Source organism: Panthera uncia, chromosome X, assembly GCF_023721935.1.
Source record: "Panthera uncia isolate 11264 chromosome X, Puncia_PCG_1.0, whole genome shotgun sequence".
Lineage (NCBI taxonomy): Eukaryota > Metazoa > Chordata > Mammalia > Carnivora > Felidae > Panthera > Panthera uncia.
The window spans coordinates 83,495,457-83,516,026 of NC_064817.1; the positions used below are offsets into that span (position 1 = coordinate 83,495,457).

The window sequence follows — 20,570 nt, forward strand, 5'->3', positions numbered from 1 at the left end:
CCAATGAGCATCCAAACACATCACACACTCCAATAATTCTAAAATCTTACTAGATACAGTATGAGCTCCTCCACCCATTCCAGGAAATTTGAATCCAAATCCCAAAGTTAAACCACCAAATGCTCCATTCGAAGTTGTTGGGGAAACAACTGCAGAAAAGAACATAAAGATTACCTATTACACCTTAATTTAAAAACACTGAGTAATTTATATAGGGTCTTTTTCATCTGAAGTGTCCTTTACAAACTTTTGGCTAAACTCCAAAAACCTGTGGCTAATCCATTTATAACAAATGTTCAGAAAAGGCAAATCTATGGAGACATAAAATAGATTAGTTATCTGGGGCTGAGAGACCTTATTTGGATGATAGAAATGTTCTAAAACTGGATTACAGTTTTAGTGGTAGTTACACAATTCAGTAATCTTATTAAAATCACTGATTTGCATGCTTAAAATAGGTTAATTTTATATGTAAGTTTTACCTCATTAAAGTTAATTTTACAAACACTATGGTAGAGCTTTCTTTTCATTTTGTAGGCAAGGACATCAAAGACAGGAATGAAAACAAGCCTGTCAAAGGTCAGAGGGCAAGTCTCTGAAAATCGAATTCATGCAACAACTATAAGTTCTAACCTCAGACATGGTCTTATTCACAAAATCTATCGTAGTGGAGAAGGATATTGCTTACACATATCAAAAGGCTTCCAGAATCCCAGTCATGTCTCAAAAGTGGAAGTCTACTTGGTAGAAAATACAACTCAGGTGGTAACCAGCAATTTTAACTAATGTTTACCTATGCCAACTTCACAAGAGGATAGGGATGGCAGACCACTATTTCTCACCCTGAAGTAGGCATGAGCATTTCCTGGCAAGTTTTATTCCTAGGAATGGCGACAATCTTGCTATAACAGGGTTGTGGGGGAGAGGGGTGGGGGATGGAGAGCATATTACAGCTAGGGTTACAATAACAAAGTCTAATGATAAATGTCATGGCACTGAATATATCTTGAAAGCAGAGTCAGTTTATATGGACCTGTAAAAAAAGAATTACTCAACATTTGTTATTACTGTACTAATGGAAGATACATAGCAAAGAAGTTGGGGTTACAAGATAATTAATATCCCACTTCTCAGCTCTACACATCCAGATGTTCCTCTTCAAGGAGAGAAGCCACAAGACATCACACGGTGTCAATTAAAACCGCAAACTGGTCCTTTTGTCATCTATCACTTCTGATAGGTAAAGCGTAAGGACCACAAAACTGGTCTATCTGCAAGAATACATTATAGCAAAGCTCCAACATTCATTTCCCATTTTATCTTATTCACATGGATAATAAGACTTCTTCTCTTTCAGACATACTTGGCAAAACTCCCACTCTTACTATTCCCATTAGCTTCAAGAAGTTGTTTCAAAACATTACAATGTTAATGAATTATATGCTTAAAATTATCACTTTAAGCTGGAATAATCATGTTAACATAAAATTCACAGCTAAAGCCATGACAATTGGGTTCTTAAGCAAAGCTACTATTGATATCAGCAGTTACAGATGGGTTCAAGCATAATGATAATTTATGAGATGCAAGAGATCCATAGCTTATATTGGCAAATTAAGCGAAGTTGCCTGATGCAAAATACCAGGCTTTTCTCTGCAACCAGTAACTTACATGAGAACCCAGAAGCAACAGTGGAGGTAGAAGCATCTGACACTGAAGTAAACAGCATGGTGCTTGAACGAGCAGTGGCGTCAGCAGTCGATGCTGAAGCCGAACCTAAAAATCAAAGTCATGAGCAGAAAAATATGTCACTGAGCAATTTTTAAAAAGCAAAACAAGGTTTTATAACAAGGTTCATTTATATGAAGAAACTGAAACAGAGCAAGGAAAATCAGATACTCTGAAATCTAATAAAATAAAACACAATAACAGCCTGATTAAAAAAATAGTTTATTAGTAATACTGAGTACAGCCAGTCTTCTAGCACCATCATAACAAAGAAATTCCACTTTATGGAAGAGGGGGAGCCTCCTCCAGAGCTGCAACATAAGAAGTCCTACGGACCTATATTCCCCAGTGAAACAACCATAACTGGTAAAAAAGAAAATAAAATGTTGAAATCTCGGGAAATTGTCCTACAGGTATACAGCAAATAAAGAACATTTACTCAAGAAAATCTGCTAAGACTCAGTAATACCAGTGAAAGTCTGGCATATGACCCACAATCCACTTCTTCTCCATCCCCATCCGCACCCTGAAGGAAGCCACACTCCAGGCAGGAGCTGCCAATAAGACTGGCCCAGGCTCCCAAACAAGAGACAAAGCATTTCATTGGGGAGGGCAAGCAGCCAGCATATCACCTCCAATGCAGATTTAATGGGTTGAAGCAGATTTAATGGGCTGAAATTCCTGGCAAGTAGAGCCAAGAGTTGAGGGACTCCCTTCCTTAGGTCAGCCCTCATTCATAGGGCAGAGGCTCTACACCAGGCACATCAAGTTGAGAATATTGGAGCCCCATCACCCTTACCCTGACTGCCTTTCCCCAGCTCACTTATAGGGCTGAGCTTCCACACCTGAAGAGATAAGCAAGATCAGAGGAAACTGTCACTGCACAGCGCCCAAAGCAATGTTTCAAAGATTCTGGCCAAGGGTAAAGGCGGCCCATAAAAAGAGAGTTCCCAAGCTATCCCCAAAAGAATTGACTTTATTTGAAAAAGAATGTGAGGAAATTCAAGCCAAAAGATTCTCTCTCTCAAAAAAAATTTTTAATTAAGAGGAAGCAAGTACCTTCAGGAGACCAAGATTTAGGCTGTAGACTAGTTAGTTTACCAGAGGTAACTAGGGAAAGAGAAGGTTGAAGAGGCCTCCTCCTGAGATCAGAAGAATTAATACTCATACATGCTACACCTTGGATGAATCTTGAAAATAGTAACCTAAGTGAAAGGAGCCAGACACAAAAGGCCACATAATGTATGATTCCATTTATATGAAATGTCCAGAATAGGCAAATCCATAGAGAGAAAGTAGACTAGTGGATGCCAAGAGCTAGGAGGAGGGGGTAATAAGGTCTGACTGCTAATGGGTACCCGGTTTGTTTGGGGGGTGATGAAAATATTCTGTAATTACATAGTGGTAATGGTTGCACACTCAATGAATATATTTTAGAAACGTTGAATTTAATACTTTAAAAGGGTGAATTTTAAGATATGTGAATTATACTTCAATTATGCTATAAAAAAGGATCCTCTCAATAGAAGCAGAAAAAGCATTTGAGAAAATCGAACACAGCTTCATGATGCAAGGTTCAACAAACTAGGAAGAGAAGGGAATTTCTTTAACATGATAAAGAGCATTCATGAAAAACCCACAGCTAATATCATATTTAATGGTGAAAGACTGCATACTTTCCCACTATCATGAAGAACAAACTAAGGATGTCTGCTCTTACCAACAATACATTGGAAGTTCTAGCCAGGACAATTAGGCAAGAAAACAAAATAAATGGCATCCAGATCAAAAAAAAAAGAAATAGACCTATATCTATTTACAGGTGACATGATCATGATTACAGAAAATTCTAAAGGAGCCACAAACAAAATCTATTAGAACAATAAACAAGTTCAGCAAATCTGCAGGAATCAAGATCAACATAGAAAAATGAATTACAGGGGCACCTGGGTGGTTCAGTCAGTTAAGCATCTGACTTTGGCTCAGGTCATGATCTCATGGCTCATGAGTTCAAGCCCCATGTCAGGCTCTATGCTGCAGACAGCTCAGAGCCTGCAGCCTGTTTCAGATTCAGTGTCTCCCTTCTCTCTCTGCCCTCCCCCACTAACACTCTGTCTCTCTCTCTCAAAAATAAATAAACATTAAAAAAATTTTAAAAAAGAAAAATGAATTCCAATTCTATATACTAGCAATGAACAATCCACAAATGAAATTAAGAATGCAATTCCACTTATAATCACTCAAAAAATACTTAGGAACATATCTAACAAAAGAAGTACAAGACTTATACCCAGGAAAAGATAAAACATCATTGTAAGAAATTAAAGACATCCTAAATAAATGGAAAGATCTCAGGTTTGTGGATCAGAAGATTTAGTATTGTTAAGATGATGTAGTAGACAGAAAAATGGTCCCCAACCATAGCCACATCCTAATACCCAGGGCCTACAGACATATTACCTTACATGACAAAAAGGTCTTTATAGACGTGATTAAGGTTTAGTACCTTGAGATAGGGAGATTATCCTGGATTATCCAGGTAAGCAAAATCTAATGACATAAATCCTTAAAAATAGAGATTATTTCCAGGCTGTGGGCAGTGGGAGATGTGACTACAAAAGAATGGTCAGAAAGATGCAAAGTTGCTGATCCAAATGGCCATCTAACACATGAAAACAAATTCACTGTCATTAGTCATTGGGGTATTGAAAATCAAAACCACAATAAGATTCCACTTCAAATGGACTAAAATGGCTATAAATCAAAAAGTCAGATAAAATCAAGTGTCGGTGAGGATGAGGAGAAATTGGAAACCTTATACAATGCTGGTGGGGATGTAAAATGGTACAGCCACTCTGGAAAGCTGCCTCACACTTCTTCAATGTGTTAAGCATAGACTTACCATATGACCTAGTAATTCCATTCCTAGGTATCTACACAAAAGAAATGAAAACATATATCCACACAAAAACATGTATGTGAATGTTCATAGCAGCATTTTTCATAATTGGCAAAATGTGGAAACAACACAAATGAACATCAACTGATGAATGGATGAATAAAATATGGTAAATCCATACAATGGAATTTTATTTGGCCATAAAAAGGAAAAGGAGCACTGATATATGCTAAAACATGGATGAGCCCTTAAAAATTTATGCTGAGTAAAAGAAGCTAATCGCAAAAGATCACATATTTTATGATTGCTTTTGTATGAAATGTCCAGAATAGGGGAATCTAGAGCCAGAAAGCAGATTAGTGGTTGTCAGGGACTGGCAGAAGGGAGGAATGGATAGCGTCTGCTCATGGGTATATAGTTTCTTTAAAGGGTGATGAAAATATTCTAAAACTGCGGTAATGACTGCACAACGCAGTAAATATACGAAAAAGTAATCAATTGTACATTTTAAATGGGTAAATTACACAGCATGTGAATTACATAATAATAAAACTGTGAAAAAATAATAAAAAAGTCTGGGATAGTTTCAGAAAACAGATTACCTGCCTCTTGCTTTAAAATTTCAAATAAAAATAAATAAAATAAAATTTCAGATAAAAAAGTATATAAAAAATAAAGCTAGGGCGCCTGGTGGCTCAGTCAGTTAAGTGGCCGACTTCAGCTCAGGTCATGATCTTGCGGTCTGTGAGTTTGAGCCCTGCATCGATCGGGCTCTGTGCTGGCAGGCAGCTCAGAGCCTGGAGCCTGCTTCTCTCTCTCTGCCCTTCCCCTGCTTGCTCTCTGTCTCTCTCTCTCTCTCAAGTATAATAAACATTAAAAAAATTAAGAAAAAATAAAGCTAAAGAAATTAAGTACATAAAGACACAAATGAAATTCACTGGTTAACCAAAAACAAAGTTTTATCTTTTTCATCCTCATTCTAGATCATTGTACATGGCACATTGTAGTAAGTGCTCAATTAACGCTTCTGCTGAACTGAACTCACTTTTTCCAGATTCCAATATACAATTACACACATTCTATTTCCTCTTCAAAAGGAGAAAGTACTCAATAAGTAACTGTACTTGAGTCTGTTGTTGCCTACATCCAACTGTTGAGCAACTCATGGCAATATATAGCATAAGATCCTGCTATCCAAAAGATCTAGCGCCTTTGAGGGTGAAGAGGACAGGGAGATGCTGGGGAGGAATTGGGAACATTACCACATACCTTTGACTATTTAAAATGTGTACTGTGGAAAATCCCCATGTTTCATTTAAAAAAAATTTTTTTAACGTTTACTTATTTTTGAGACAGAGAGAGACAGAGCATGAACGGGGGAGGGTCAGAGAGAGGGAGACACAGAATCTGAAACAGGCTCCAGGCTCTGAGCTGTCAGCACAGAGCCCGACGCGGGGCTCGAATTCCCGGACCGCGAGATCATGACCTGAGCTGAAGTCGGCCGCTTAACCAACTGAGCCACCCAGGCGCCCCACCATGTTTCATTTAGAAGAAGCACGCATATAGTATACTTTTAAAGAGATGATCAGTCAGTTGACTGAGCTTAACACCCTCAGTCAGTTAAGCATCTGCTTCTTGGTTTAGGCTCAGGTCCTGATCTCATGGTTTGTGAGTTTGAGCCCCACGTCAGGCTCTGTACTGACAGCAAAGAATCTGCTTGCGATTCTCTCTCTCTCTCTCTCTCTCTCTCTCTGCCCCTCCCCAATTTTACAGCAAAGGAGTTTTAATATTTATAATTCATTACCAACAGGTGAGGCTAAATTTTTATTATGAGCTTAATGGCTACTTTAATTTCCTCATTTGAAATTGCCCATTCATGTCATCTACTCATTTTCTCATTAAGACTATTGTCTTATTATTGAAGTGTGTATCAAGGCTATTTAGTCAAGTGTTGCAAAAATTTCCCAGCCCCAGTTTGTCATTTGTTTCTTGATTTTGTTTTTGTTTTTTATGTATTCAAATATTTCCATCATGTTTTTTCCTTTATGGTTTATATCTCCATATTATGTTTCAAAAGGCTTTCCCTCTTAAACATATAAAAGGTGTTCAACCTCACTTTTATTTTTTATTTTTTCAATGTTTATTTATTTTTGAAAGAAAGAGAGAGAGAGAGGCAGAGCATGAGCAGGGGAGGAGCAGAGAGAGAGGGAGACACAGAATCTGAAACAGGCTCCAGGCTCTGAGCTGTTATCACAGAGCCTGACACCGGGCTTGAAGGAACTCACAAACCATGAGATCATGACCCGAGCCGAAGCTGGATGCTCAACTGACTGAGCCACCCAGGTGCCCCATCAACCTCATTTTTAGGAGAAAATCACAAATTATAACTATTGAGAACAATTTCACCAGACAGATGGGAAGAAATTAAAAAAAAAAACCTAGTAATACACTCTGTTAAGGACACTGTGGACAAACAAGCAGGCTCTGAGGTTCCTAATGGGGGTGTAAATTGGTATAACCCCTATGGAAAACAATTGGTCAATTTTTTTGTGTTTTTGTTTTTTTAATTTTTTTAAATGTTTATTTATTTTTGAGAGACACAGAGAGACAGAGTGCAAGCAAGGGAGGGGCAGAGAGAGAGAGAAACATAGAACCCGAAGCAGGCTCAAGGCTGTGAGCTGTCAGCACAGAGCCCCACGTGGGGCTCGAACTCACAAACCATGAGATCATGACCCAAGCCAAAGTTGGATGCCTAACCAACTGAGCCACCCAGGCGCCCCAACAAGTGGCCAATGTTTTGAAAATTCCAAATGAATCTATCTTTTGAAACAATAATACTTCTCAAAATTTATCTGCAAAGATGTACTTGCACACCTGTAAAATGACATGTAAAGTGATAGCCATTTCATCCACTGTATTAGCAAATGAAGAAACAACCTATATGCCCATCAGCAAGGGACTAAATAAATTATAGCACATCTAGACCATGGAATTCTATGATGCTACAAAAAATACTGAGAGAGGAGCACCCTCAGTCAGTTAAGCATCTGCTTCTTGGTTTAGGCTCAGGTCCTGATCTCATGGTTTGTGAGTTTGAGCCCCACGTCAGGCTCTGTACTGACAGCAAAGAATCTGCTTGCGATTCTCTCTCTCTCTCTCTCTCTCTCTCTCTCTCTCTCTCTCTGCCCCTCCCCAACGTGTGCATGTGCACTCTCTCTCTCTCAAAATAAATAAACAAAAACTTAAAAAAAAATACTGAGGGAGCTATCCATACACTGATTGATGTGAAAAGATCCCCAAAATGTTTAAAGTAAGTGTATAAAGTTTATAAGTTTAAAAAGGAAGGCATAGAACACTGTGTATACTATCATTTATGTAGAAAAAATAAAGGTAGAGGGCTAAGAATATATTTGTTTATTTGCTAGCAAATCCATGAATAAATTCTGAAAGGATATATACAATTACAGTGGTCAGCTGAATCCAGGGAGTAGAGGAGGTGGGGGTAATACAGGGTAGATGGGCGACTATTTATAGTCTTCTTTTTGAACCATTTGCCTGAACATACTACATATTTTTAAATTATACATAAATAAAAGTCCTTTCCCCAACCCAAGAAATACTGTTTACATATGAAGGGGCGGGCCTACGCCGGCCGACTCCATCTTGTTCTGTGTCCTCCACCTTGAGTGACTATGTCCCCGACATGGCCCCTTTTCCGGGAAAATCGCAGAAACCTCAGACCACGCCTCCTCCCCTTGAGTAACCTCCCGCTCATCCGCTCACCCGTTCAAACTTCCCGATCAAAACACACCCAGCGACCTGCGTAACAGGACTCCGACCCTTCCCCAGCCAATCAGCTGAGGCCACAGCCATTACCAACTGCCCCTAGACCCGTATAAAACCTTTGTGCTTTTGAAACTCGCTCTCTCTCCCCGGTATCTCACCGCCGCGTCAGTACAGGTAGGGGATTGAGCTCGAGCTAGCTCGAATAAAGGCTCTTTTGCTTTTGCATCGGACTCGGCTCCCTGGTGGTCTTTGGGGATCACGAATTCTGGGCATAACACATATTGTCATATTTATATCTGCGTTTTTTAAATGTTTCTGATTTCATTTTCTACCTTTAATTCACCTAGTATTTCTTTTGGTTGATCTTGTTAAAAAAAAAAAACCAACAACAAAATTCAACAGAGTAAATCTGAAGATCTAACTGACTTTATTAAATGATTCATGAATCAGGCAGTATCTCATCTAGCTCGTGGGAATTATACAAAATAATTTTTTTGTTTTTTATACCAAGAAGGGTGTGTCAAGAAAGTTATAAGCAAAAGAAAAGAAAGAATTGTTTCAGGCAGGATCACCTTCTTTTAGGGGGAATTGCAGGGGATCTTATTATGCAGATGACCTCATCTTCTTTTGGGGGATGTAGAGGGCCCAAGTGACAGATAACCTCATCAGTGCTTATCAGAAAATTCCTGACTGACCAGTTAAGACTTAATATTTCTGGGGGAGGTTGAAACAGCAGTTAGATTAGGTATTAAGCCCTGGCTTATTGATTTGGGGTCTTAACCTAAGTGACACCATTTTGGACCTGTGGTTTTCTTTTCAACAATCTTTTTAGGCAAAAAATCCCCCAAATCACCTGGCTAGTCAGGTACTGCAATTCATTTACTCACTACCCCATCCTCTCTCCCCACAGATTTGAAAATGTCTTCATACACCCAGATTTATTTCTATACTTTAAAATTTTTCACTAATTTTTCTATCACTGTTCCACAAGAAAATTTCAATTCTAGCACTAGAAGTCATGTGCTTTTATATTACACAATGTTTTAAATTTACAGGAAGATAATAAACTTAACATACATTTTCATGTATTTTCCTACAAGTACTCCATCATTACTTTTCCTTAAAAAACAAAAGACTTGACTAGTCTCATGCATTTATTCCCCCATTTAAACTTTAGACTCTAGTCAAGTCCCTCTTTCCTTTCCCTCCCTCCAAATTTCTATTTTAAAAAAGCCCAATTTGGGAGTCATTTGTCCCCCACCACAGGAAACCACAACATCATTATAGTTTCAACCTATTCCAGAAAGGTGACCTTTTAAAAATCAATCTGAAATTTCCTGATCAGTACTAGGGAGGTAATCTGCAGGATAAAAAACAAACAAACAAAAAAACCCTGCTGTTCCCTTGCAGCCCAAAGACACACACGCAGCCAGAAACAATCCTCTCTTTTCTTTTGCTAATAACTTCTTGCCCCACCCTCCTTCCCATAAAAACCTTCCATTTTGTAGAATTTCGTGAAAAATCTCTCTACTTGCTAGATGGGATGTTGCCCAATTCATGAATCGCTTAAAATGCCAATTACCTCTTCAAATTTTACTCGGTTGAGTTTTGTTTTTTAACAATTCCCATTGTGGTTTTATAAGAATTACATTAAATGTGTAGGTTAATTTGGAGATACATGACATTTTTATATATCGAGTCTGTGCATTCAGTGGGTCTCTTCACTTATTCATGTCTTCTATTATATTCCTCAGTAGAATTTTGGAGTTATCTTCAAATAGGTAATGCACATTTCAAATGTTTATTGCTGGGCATTTTGAATTTTTGGTTGAAATTGTTAATGGGACCTTTTCCCATTATATGTATTTCCCAACTACTATTGCTTAAACATGGGAACACTATTGAGTTTTGTATTTACACCTGGACATATTACTGAAACTTCTTCACTAGTACTAATTTAAATTGCACTTGATATATGCCAATATTTTAAAATCCTAATCTTTTGTCTCAGGTACTGGCATAATTTCAGGGCCTGACCTTAAATCACATACCCAGAGGTAACTAAGGAAGAAAATACCGTCTAATATGATTTGCTTTTAAGTTATAGGAGTCCTACTCTTAAATAAAAAAGGATTTAAGAGACAGTCTTATTTTCCTAATCATAGAACTAGAGCAGGGTTTTTCAACGTGGCATCACTGACATTTGGGGCCAGGTAATTCTTCATTGTGGAATACTAGCCCATGCTGAGATATAATAAGAAATGTACAGAGGTGCCTGGGTGGCTCTGTTGGTTGAGCATCCAACTCTCGATTTCAGCTCAGGTCATGATCTGTTGGTTCCAGCCCTGCATCAGGCTCTGTGCTGACAGCGCTGAGCCTGCTTGGGATTCTCTCTCTCTTCCTCTCTCTGTGCTGCATCCCCCACCCCTACCCCCGCTCGCGTGCTCTCTCAAAATAAATTAAATAAACATTTTTTTAAAAAATGTACATTTGGTCTGTGTCCCCTTTCCTGGACAGATCCTAAAACCCTTGTAATTTCCTAAGTGATGAAAGTGATAGAAACATCTTTCGTTATAATATTTGGTTTTTGTCCCCAGTTCATGAAATAGCTCCAGAAGTAATATAGGTGAAAGGACCCCCTGGTTATTTATTACCAGGCCTATACAACTACACTTGATTTACATTAATGAGGTGAACTTTATTTTATTTTATTTTATTTTTTTAATGTTTATTTATTTTTGAGAGAGACAAAGTGTGAGTGGGGGAGGAGCAGAAAGAGAGGGAGACACAGAATCGGAAGCAGGATCCAGGCTCTGAGTTGTCAGCACAGAGCCCGACGCTGGGCTGGGACCCACGAACTCTGAGATCATGACCTGAGCTGAAGTCAGATGCTAAAGCAACTGAACCACCCAGGTGTCCCTTAATAAGGTGAACTTTAAAGAGCCCTGAATGATGAGCAGCTGGTTGCCAGAGAAACCAACCAACTGACTGCAGCGTTAGAACTTTTACCCCACCTTCTCACCTCCGGAAATGGGAGGGGCTGAAGATGGAGTTCAATCATCATTGGCTGATAATTGAATCAATCACGCCTACATAATAGAACTTCCATTGAAACTCTAAATGAAGGGGTATGGAGATATTCCAAGTTAGTGAACACATGGAGGTTGCTAAAAGGGTGACAACACCTGGAGAAGACAAGGAAGATCTGGGCCGCGCCCCCATTCCTTCCCCTATTTCCTATGTTGTATCATTTATAATAAACCAGTAACTGTAAGTAAAGTGTTTTCCAGTGTTCTGTGAGCTGTTCTAGCAAATTATCAACCCAAGGAGGGAGTCATGGGAATCTCCAACTTCTAGGCAGTAGGTCAGAAATACACGTGACAACCTAGGACTCACAATTGGAATCTGAGGTAGTGGTCAGTTCCGTGGGACTGAGCCCTTGAAATATTTGATCTGTGATAACTCCAGGTAATGAGTATCATAACTGAATGTAGGGAACCCAGCTGGTGTCCAGAGAGTTGGAGAATTCGTTGGTGTGGGAAGAACCCCCCCCCCCCATATTTGGTGTCAGAAGTGTTGAGTGTAGGGGACACGAGATTTTCTTTTATGTGCACTGCAGGATATTTTGCAGTGTGACTCTGAATAAAGGAAACCTCATTTAAAATGGGGTTGGGAGGCCAGAAGAGGGAGCTCTCACACCATACCACTCGCAGCCCTTTGCAGGCCCAATAGGAAAAAGACTGTTTTACTAAGCCAGCAGAAGGAAGATCTTCTCCTTGCTTGGCAACAGCCCAGCCAATGAGAGACTGTCACAACACAGCCAAAGAAAAGCCACTACACTTCAAACACGCAATTTACTTCAGTGGACTTCTTGTTTACAACAGTCCCTCCCAACTCCCCCCCTTTTCTCTAAAAGAGCTTTTTTCTCCTTTGTTCTCCAGACTTGCCTATGGTTTTGCTGTAGCCTGCTTGTCCCAAATTGCAATTCCTCCTCTATTCAAACAAACCCATTTTGCTAGCAAAATAACTGGCTCTTTTATTTTCAAGGTCAATCAAGGTCAAAAGCAGCATCCCTGGGCTCTACCCACTAGGTGCCAGTAGTACCTCCCCAGTCTCAACAACCAAAAATGTCTTCAGGCATTGCCAAATATCCCCTAGGAGAGGGGACAAGTCATCTCCAGCTGAGAACCACTGGACTAGAGGAAGGGTTCAATATAATTTTCTCCATCCAGTGCTATAAGGATACCCAAACCAGCCTTAATTCCTTGATATTTAAGAAACATAAGAAAATGCCAACTATTTTAACCAGTTGTTGGCCATAGAAAATAGCCAAGAATGTTTTCAACAGAATTGGGAAAGGTAGACTTATGCTACAAGATAGCAGGGCCTGCTACAATAACTAAAATGGTGATATTAGAACAATAAAGGGCAAATCAATAGAACATAATAGGAAGTCCAGAAGCAGAACTAATCATATATAATAATTTGCTGTATGTGGAAGTCAGCATCTCAAATCAATAGGAAAAGAATGGCTATTTAATGAAATATAATGGTTGAACTCACTAATCACTTAGAAAAAAAATAAGATTCCTAAAAATATAAACTGTAATAAAACTACAAAATTTAAGGATCTTGAGACGGAAAAGGCCTATTTGTCCAGAGAGAGGAACTCAGAAGAATAAGAGATGTGGCAATATACAAATTAAATTCTTTGGGACTTCCTTTCCAGGAAAATGGGATGCAGGTCCTTTTCCTTACTCAAGTAAAAACCACTTATTCAACTAAATATTATATATAAAACAAACATAAGAAGACCCTAAAAAGTGGTGAGAAGAAGGCAAACCAGAAAAGGATCCTGAGACCCAAGGAATGATATGATGGTGAGTTCCACAGGTTTTCTTTTTGCCTTGTATTTCCCAGGCTTGGAGTTGAATAGGCTAGCAGCCCAGAAATACCAATGGATATAGACCACTCCCCACTCCCCACATAAAAGCCCCAATAAAAGCCTGCTCTGTAGACAAAAGACAAGGAAAGGGGCAGACTAATAAGACAGAAATCTTTTAGACAATAACCACTCTAGTATAACCAAACGCCACACAAAAAACTGTGGCCCTACTTCCTACCTATCCTAGCAAACACTAAGTGAGGAGCCTAAACTTCTACCCACGTGAGACTGTAATGAGGTGTCCCAATAGCTGTGCCAGAACGGTATCAGAGAAGGTCAAGTAGGGAGCCAGGTTCTTCATCTCTGCCAGCAGTTTGTGAACCCTCTCCTCACAGTGACATGGCAGGATGTTCCACCATTGCCCACCAGTAATTAGGAGACCCCTGCCTTGGGCAGCAATGGAGACCAACAGGGAAAATGAAGTTTTACTCCCACCTTATGGTAACGAAGCAGCACCCCTCTATTCCCCTGTTAGAGCAATGTCAAATAAAACCAGCTAAAGCAAAGAAAAAGAAAAGTCTTAAATCAGATTCAATGTCTCATAACATAATATGAAAATGTCCAGGTTTCAATTAAACACCCATCCTACCAAGAATGAGGAAGGTCTCAAACTGAATGAAAAATGACATTGGCAAGATGACAGAAACGTTAGAATTAATGATCAAAGATTTGAAAGCATCCATGATAAAAATGCATCAACAAGAAATTATAAACACACTTGAAACATGAGAAAAAATAGCCTTACCCAAGAGAAAGAAAAGAAAAAGAAATGAAAGTAAAACCTCAACAAATAAAAAGAAGATATAAAGAACTGAACGGAAAATTGAGAACTGAAAAAGACAATAACCAAAACGCAAACTTAAGCGGAAGGATTTGAGAGCAGAGACAGGAACCAGTGAAATGGAGGCTAGGACGATAGAAGTCTACACCAAGACATATAAAATCACTACACTTCGGAAAACTAAAGACAAAAAAAAAAGTCTTTAAAGCAGCAAGAGAAAAACAGCATCTAATTTATAGGGGGAAACCTATTTAAATGATAGATTTCTCATCAGAAACCATGGAGGCAAGAGGGAAGTATAACTGTATTTTTCAAGTGCTGAAAGAAAAGAACTGCCAACCCAGAATCCAATCCTACAGCTAGTGAAAATATCCTCCAGGAATGAACAGGAAATGAAGATATTAAGAGGAAAACTCAAGAGAATTTGTTGCCAACAGACCACCTTAAATGAACAGCTACAGAAGTCCTCTAAACAGAAAGGAAATGACAACAGAAGGAATCTTGGAACTTCAGGAAGGAAGAAACAACAAATAGAGCAAAAATATGGGCAAATACAATTGGTTTTCCTGTTTGTTGTAAGTTTTAAAAATTATGTTTGATGGTTAATAATTATAACCCGGCCTGATGTGGTTCTAAAAGTATGTAGATAGAATAATTTAAGACAATTACATTACAAATAGGGGTGGGTTAAGGGACATACAGGGAGAAAGGTTTCTATACCTTGAACAGGTAAAATAACAGACTATTATATATGTACTACCTAGAGCAACCACTAAAAAATCTATACAAAGAGGAACTCTCAAAAATACTATAGGGGCGCCTGGGTGGCTCGGTCGGTTAAGCGTCCGACTTCGGCTCAGGTCATGATCTCACGGTCCGTGAGTTCGAGCCCCGCGTCGGGCTCTGTGCTGACAGCTCAGAGCCTGGAGCCTGTTTCAGATTTTGTGTCTCCATCTCTCTCTGCCCCTCCCCTGTTCATGCTCTGTCTCTGTCTCAAAAATAAATAAACGTTAAAAAAAAAATACTATAGTTGGGGTGCCTGGGTGGCTCAGTTAGTTCAGTGTCCCAATTCAGCTCAGGTCATGATCTCACGGTCCATGAGTTCGAGCCCCATGTCAGCCTCTGTGCTGACAGCTCAGAGCCTGGAGACTGCCTTGGATTTTGTGTCTCCCTCTCTCTCCACCACTCCCCTGCTCATGTTCGTTCTCTCTCTCTCTCTCAAAAATAAAATAAAACATTAAAAAAATACTTAAACCGAAATGGAATTCTACATGTTCAAGTAATCAATAGGAAGGCAGGAAACAGAAAACAGGAGAATGAAAAATACAAACAAAACAAAAAATAAAATGGCAGACTTAAGACCTAACATAGCAATAATTATGGAAAATGTAAACGGTCTAAATAAGCTGATTAAAAGTGAGACTGACAGAGGGTATTAAAAAACCATGACCGACCTGTATGTTGTCTATAAGAAGCTCACTTCAAAAATAATGATAGAGGCAGGTTGAGAATAAAAAGATGGAAAAAAGATACTATACAACAATAAGTAGAAATGTATATATTATTATCAGATAAAGTAGACTTCAGAGGAAAAAAATTACCAGAAGGGCATAATTACATAATGATGTTACATAAAGAGCCAATCCCCCAATAAGTCTTAGCAATAGTATGTATATGTACTAACAACAGAGCTTCAAAATATGTGAATCAAAAACTGATAAAAGTGAAAGAAGAAATAAACAAATCCACTATTCCAGTTAAAGACACACCCCTCTCTTACCAATTGATAGAACAACTAGACATAAAATCAGCAAGGATACAGAACTCATCAAAACCATTAACCATCAAAATCCAATTGTCCTTTATAGAACACTTCGCCCAACAAAACAGAATACACGTTCTTTTCAAGTGCCCCTGGAACATCTACCAAGATAGATTTTGTACGGGGCCATAAAACAAACTTCAACTAATTCAAAATAATAAAAATGATACAGTATATTCTCCAACTACAATGGAAAGGGACCAGAAATCAAAAACAGAAAAACAACAGGAAAACGTCCAAACATTTGTAAACTAAACACATACTGAAATAACTCATGGGCCAAAGAGGAAGTCTCAACAAAAATAAGAATTACACCAAAGTAAATGAAAATGAAAATACACCCTACCAAAATTCGTAGGATGTAGTTAAAGTAGTGCTAGCAGGGAAATTTATAGCAGTAAATGTACACATTAGAAAAGAAGATGTACGGCATGGTGACTGTAGTTAATACTGTATTGTATATTTGAAAGTTGCTAAGAGAGTAAATCTTTAAAGTTCTCATCACAAGAAAAAAAATTATAACTGTGTATGGTGATGGATGTTAATTTAATTAGACTTATTGTGGTGATCATTTCACGATATATACAAATAGCGAATCATTATATTGTATACCTGAAACTAATATGTCAATTATATTTCAATTTTAAAAATTAAAATCAGAAGAAAAGTTTCTAATCAATCATCCATGTTCCCACCTGAAAACCTACTAAAAGAGCAAAATAAACCCAGAGCAAACAGAAGAAAATAATAAAGAGCAAAAATCAATGAAATAGAAAACAAAAATAGAAAAAAAAATCAATGACACAGAGTTGATTCCTGAAACATCAATAAAATTAACAAACCTCTACTAAGATTAAAAAAAAAGGGGCACCTGGGTACTTCAGTCGATTAAGCATCTGACTCTTGATTTCAGCTCAGGTCATGATCTCACAGTTTTTGAGTTTGAATCCTGCATCAGGCTCCGCATTGACAGCTTGGGGCCTGCCTGGGATTCTCTCTCTCTGTTCCTCCCCCTGCTTGTGCTCTCTCTATAAATAAATAATCTTTTTTTAAAAAGAGATTGAAAATGAAAACAGAGAGAAGATACAAATTACCAATAGCAGTAGTGAAACAGCTTATCATGACACACCATGTGGACATCAAAAGAATAATACTATACCCACAAATTTGATAATTTCAAAGAAATAGACCAACTGAAAACACACAAACTACCACAAATCACTAATAAGAAATAGATAATTTGGAATTCATAATTTTAAAACTCCTAAAAAACAAATCTCCAGGTCCAGATGGTTTCACTGGAGAATTCTACCAAATATTTAAAGAAGAATTTCTTTCAGAAAACAAAACAGGAGAAACACTTCCTGACCTAATTTATAAAGCCAGTATCATACCCTGACCAAAACCAGACAGACGATACGAAAAAAGAAAACTGCACATCACGTTCTCTTATGAATATGAACGAATCGAAAAAAATCAAACAAAATATAAACAAATAGAATTCAGCAATATATGAAAGGATTATAGACCACGACCAAGTGGGATTTATCCCAAGGATGCAAAGTTGGTATAATATTTGAAAAATCAATGTGATCCACATGACCGTATCAACTAATGAAGAAAAAGCATTTACAAAATTCAATACCCAATTATGGTAAAAGTCTCAAAAAAATAGGAATAGATGGGAACATCTTCAACTTGAGGAAGGGCATCTACCAAAAACTACAGCTAACACCATACTTAATGAGAAACTAGATGTTTCTCCCTAAGATTGGGAAAAAGAAAGGATGCTTGCTCTCATCACTCTTATCCAATGTAATATTAGAACTTCTAGCTACTACACTAAAGCAAGAGGAAAAAACCTAGATAGGAAAGGAAGAAATGAAACTGTCCCTATTTTCAGATAACATGACTGTCTTGTCTATGTAGAAAATCCTAAGAAATCTACAAAAAAACTTCCTAGAATAAGTGAGTTCAGCAATGTCAGAGGATATAAGATAAACATACGAAATCAATTGTATTTCTACATACCAGCAATAAACAAGTCAATGTGAAATTAAAAATACAGTACCATTTACAATCACTTTAAAAAGGAGAAATACTCAGGTATAAATCTAGCAATGAGAAAAAAATGCCCGTTGGACAGCACTTCTGTCTTTTGTAAAACCCTATTATCCACTGACATTTCCCAAAGCCCTATGTAAAAAGGACCCATATAATACATTACTATTTTTGAATGTTTTTTTTATCAGACTATAAAAGACATGAACAGATCGGATATACATATGACAAATAAGCACAGGAAAAGATGTTCAACATCATTAGCCCTTAGGGAAATAGAAATTAAAACCATAATGTAATATCACTATTTGCAAAAAGAGCTAAAATGAAAAATAGTGATAATACCAAATGATAGTGAAGAGCAGAGAAACTGGATCACACATGCTTGCTGAGGGGCATGTAAAATGGTATGGCCATTCTAGAAAACAGTTTGGCACTTTCTTATAAGACTGAATATACAACTACCATACGATCTAGCGATTGTACTCCTGGGCATTTAGCCAAGAGAAATGAAGACTTATGTTCACACAAACAAAAACCCTATACATAAATGTTCAGAGCAGCTTCAGAAATAACAGATATCCATCCCTGGGCAAATAGTTACACAAACTGCTGTACGTCCATACCATGGAATACTATGCAGCAATAAAAATAATTGATACACACACCAATCTGGATGCATCTATGGGAAATTAAGCTGGGTGAAAAGAGCCATCCCTAAAATATCTCATTGTATGATTCCCCATTTATACAGAATTTTTGAAATGACAAAATTATAGCAACAGTTGCTTTGAAATGGCAAAATGAAGGATCCTTGTGGTGACAGGACTAGTCCATACCTTGACTGTCAGTATCAACATCCTGGTTGTGATAATGTATGATAGCTATGCAAGATGTTACCACTAGGAGAAAATGGACAAAGGGTATGTGGAATCTCTATGACTCCTTACAACTGCATGAGAATCTACAATTATGGCAAAATAAAACGCTTAATTTAAAGAAATAAAATCTTTTAATATTTATAAAACACTAAGAAAAAAATGTAAACAAATTGGGAGAAATACTTCTTACACAAATATCAAAGGGTTAAGATACCACAACTACATTATCAACAAGAAAGATAAATACCATATTAGAAAACTGAGCAAAAGGTACAATGAATTTATTCACTCTCTCTCTCACACACACACACATAAATGCAATTACTCAATAAATAATTCAAAAAGAAGTCATCCTTGTTAGTAATTAAAGAAATGTAAATCAAGATAATGGTAATATTATTTCCACTATTAAGCTACCAAATTAAAAAACAAACACACAAAAGGATAATAGCCAACATATGTAACACTGCAGAGAAATGCAGATTTTCATAAAAACAACAGTGAAACTACCTTTGAGTGCCTATTATATGTCAGAGCCATATAAGAGCCATCCCTAAAATATCTAGGCATTCACCTATATGGACTTCTAGGCATTCTAGGCATTTCACCTATATGGACTTCTTGAATCCCCACAACACTATGAGGTAAGTGCTGAGCACTTATAGATGAGCAAACCAACCAGTGAGAAGTTAAAATAACTTGCCAAGGTCAAAGAACTAGTAATGAACAGAGCCAAAACTCAAAACATTTATTTCATACATTTTGAAAATAACAGATATGTATTATTTCTAATACCAAAAATTCATTTGTAAAAAATTAATGATGTCCCCCAAGGTAGTGACCAAATATTCTAGCACCATAATTATTTTAATGTTCCACTTCATCTCTTTATGTCCTACCATGCCATACTAAACAATCAAAATTGGTATTATCACTACTACAAATTATAGATAAGTTATATATTTCTATATATCTATAATTTAAAAAATATTTTTCCTTTTTGGTTGTTCCCAGAAAGCTCTGAAATTATTACTATAAATATCTAATTTAATAAAATGTGCTATAAAGTAAAATATATTAATATCTCAGTGTATTTCCCAAGTTCTCAAATATTTACATTTACAATAAAACCAAGTTTATATGGTTTATAAACCAGAACTCCTTATTAACTGTATTTTGGCTTAGCAAGACCCTAAATTCCTTCTCATTAATGTTCAATAAAGGTTAAATGTATTTTACTGAATCTTAATTATTTGGAAACTGGTAATCCACACAAAATATTTTACCATTCCCTAACCATGCCACAGAACTGATGTTGCATTATTATTTCAATATTCTCTAAACTTTTACGTCACTCCAAAAACATTTTCTTTCCTGTTTTATTGTACCTCTTGATAAGTTTCATTTCAAAAGTTTTATTTTCAAAATGGAAAACACGAATAAGAATATACTTGCTAAACAAAAACATTAAACAATTGATCACAACATTTCAGTATAATTCTCACTACTAAATGCAGATTTGTCTAGACTACTGGTTCCCAGAAGGTTGTAACATTTTCCAAAACAAACATCCCTTGGTTCTAAATCTAAAACTGCAACACCAGAAGGAGCAGTTTGGATTTAATTTCTATCACATTTATCAATACCACTAAACTCCAGCAAGAGAA

At 37.3% G+C, this 20,570-nt stretch overlaps 1 protein-coding gene across 2 annotated transcripts in view; it reads right to left on the reverse strand.

Moving 5' to 3' along the window:
* Nucleotides 1–20,570, reverse strand: part of NUP62CL (nucleoporin 62 C-terminal like) — an 87,024-nt gene that overhangs the window by 50,997 nt on the left and 15,457 nt on the right. For both annotated transcript variants that reach the window (XM_049644735.1, XM_049644736.1), the window contains exons 2-3: nt 1,672–1,776; nt 51–149 (exon numbers count right to left, since the gene is read on the reverse strand). In XM_049644735.1, the coding sequence (XP_049500692.1) occupies nt 51–149; nt 1,672–1,729 (157 nt within the window). In that variant the 5' untranslated portion in view covers nt 1,730–1,776. The remainder of the gene's footprint in view (nt 1–50; nt 150–1,671; nt 1,777–20,570) is intronic.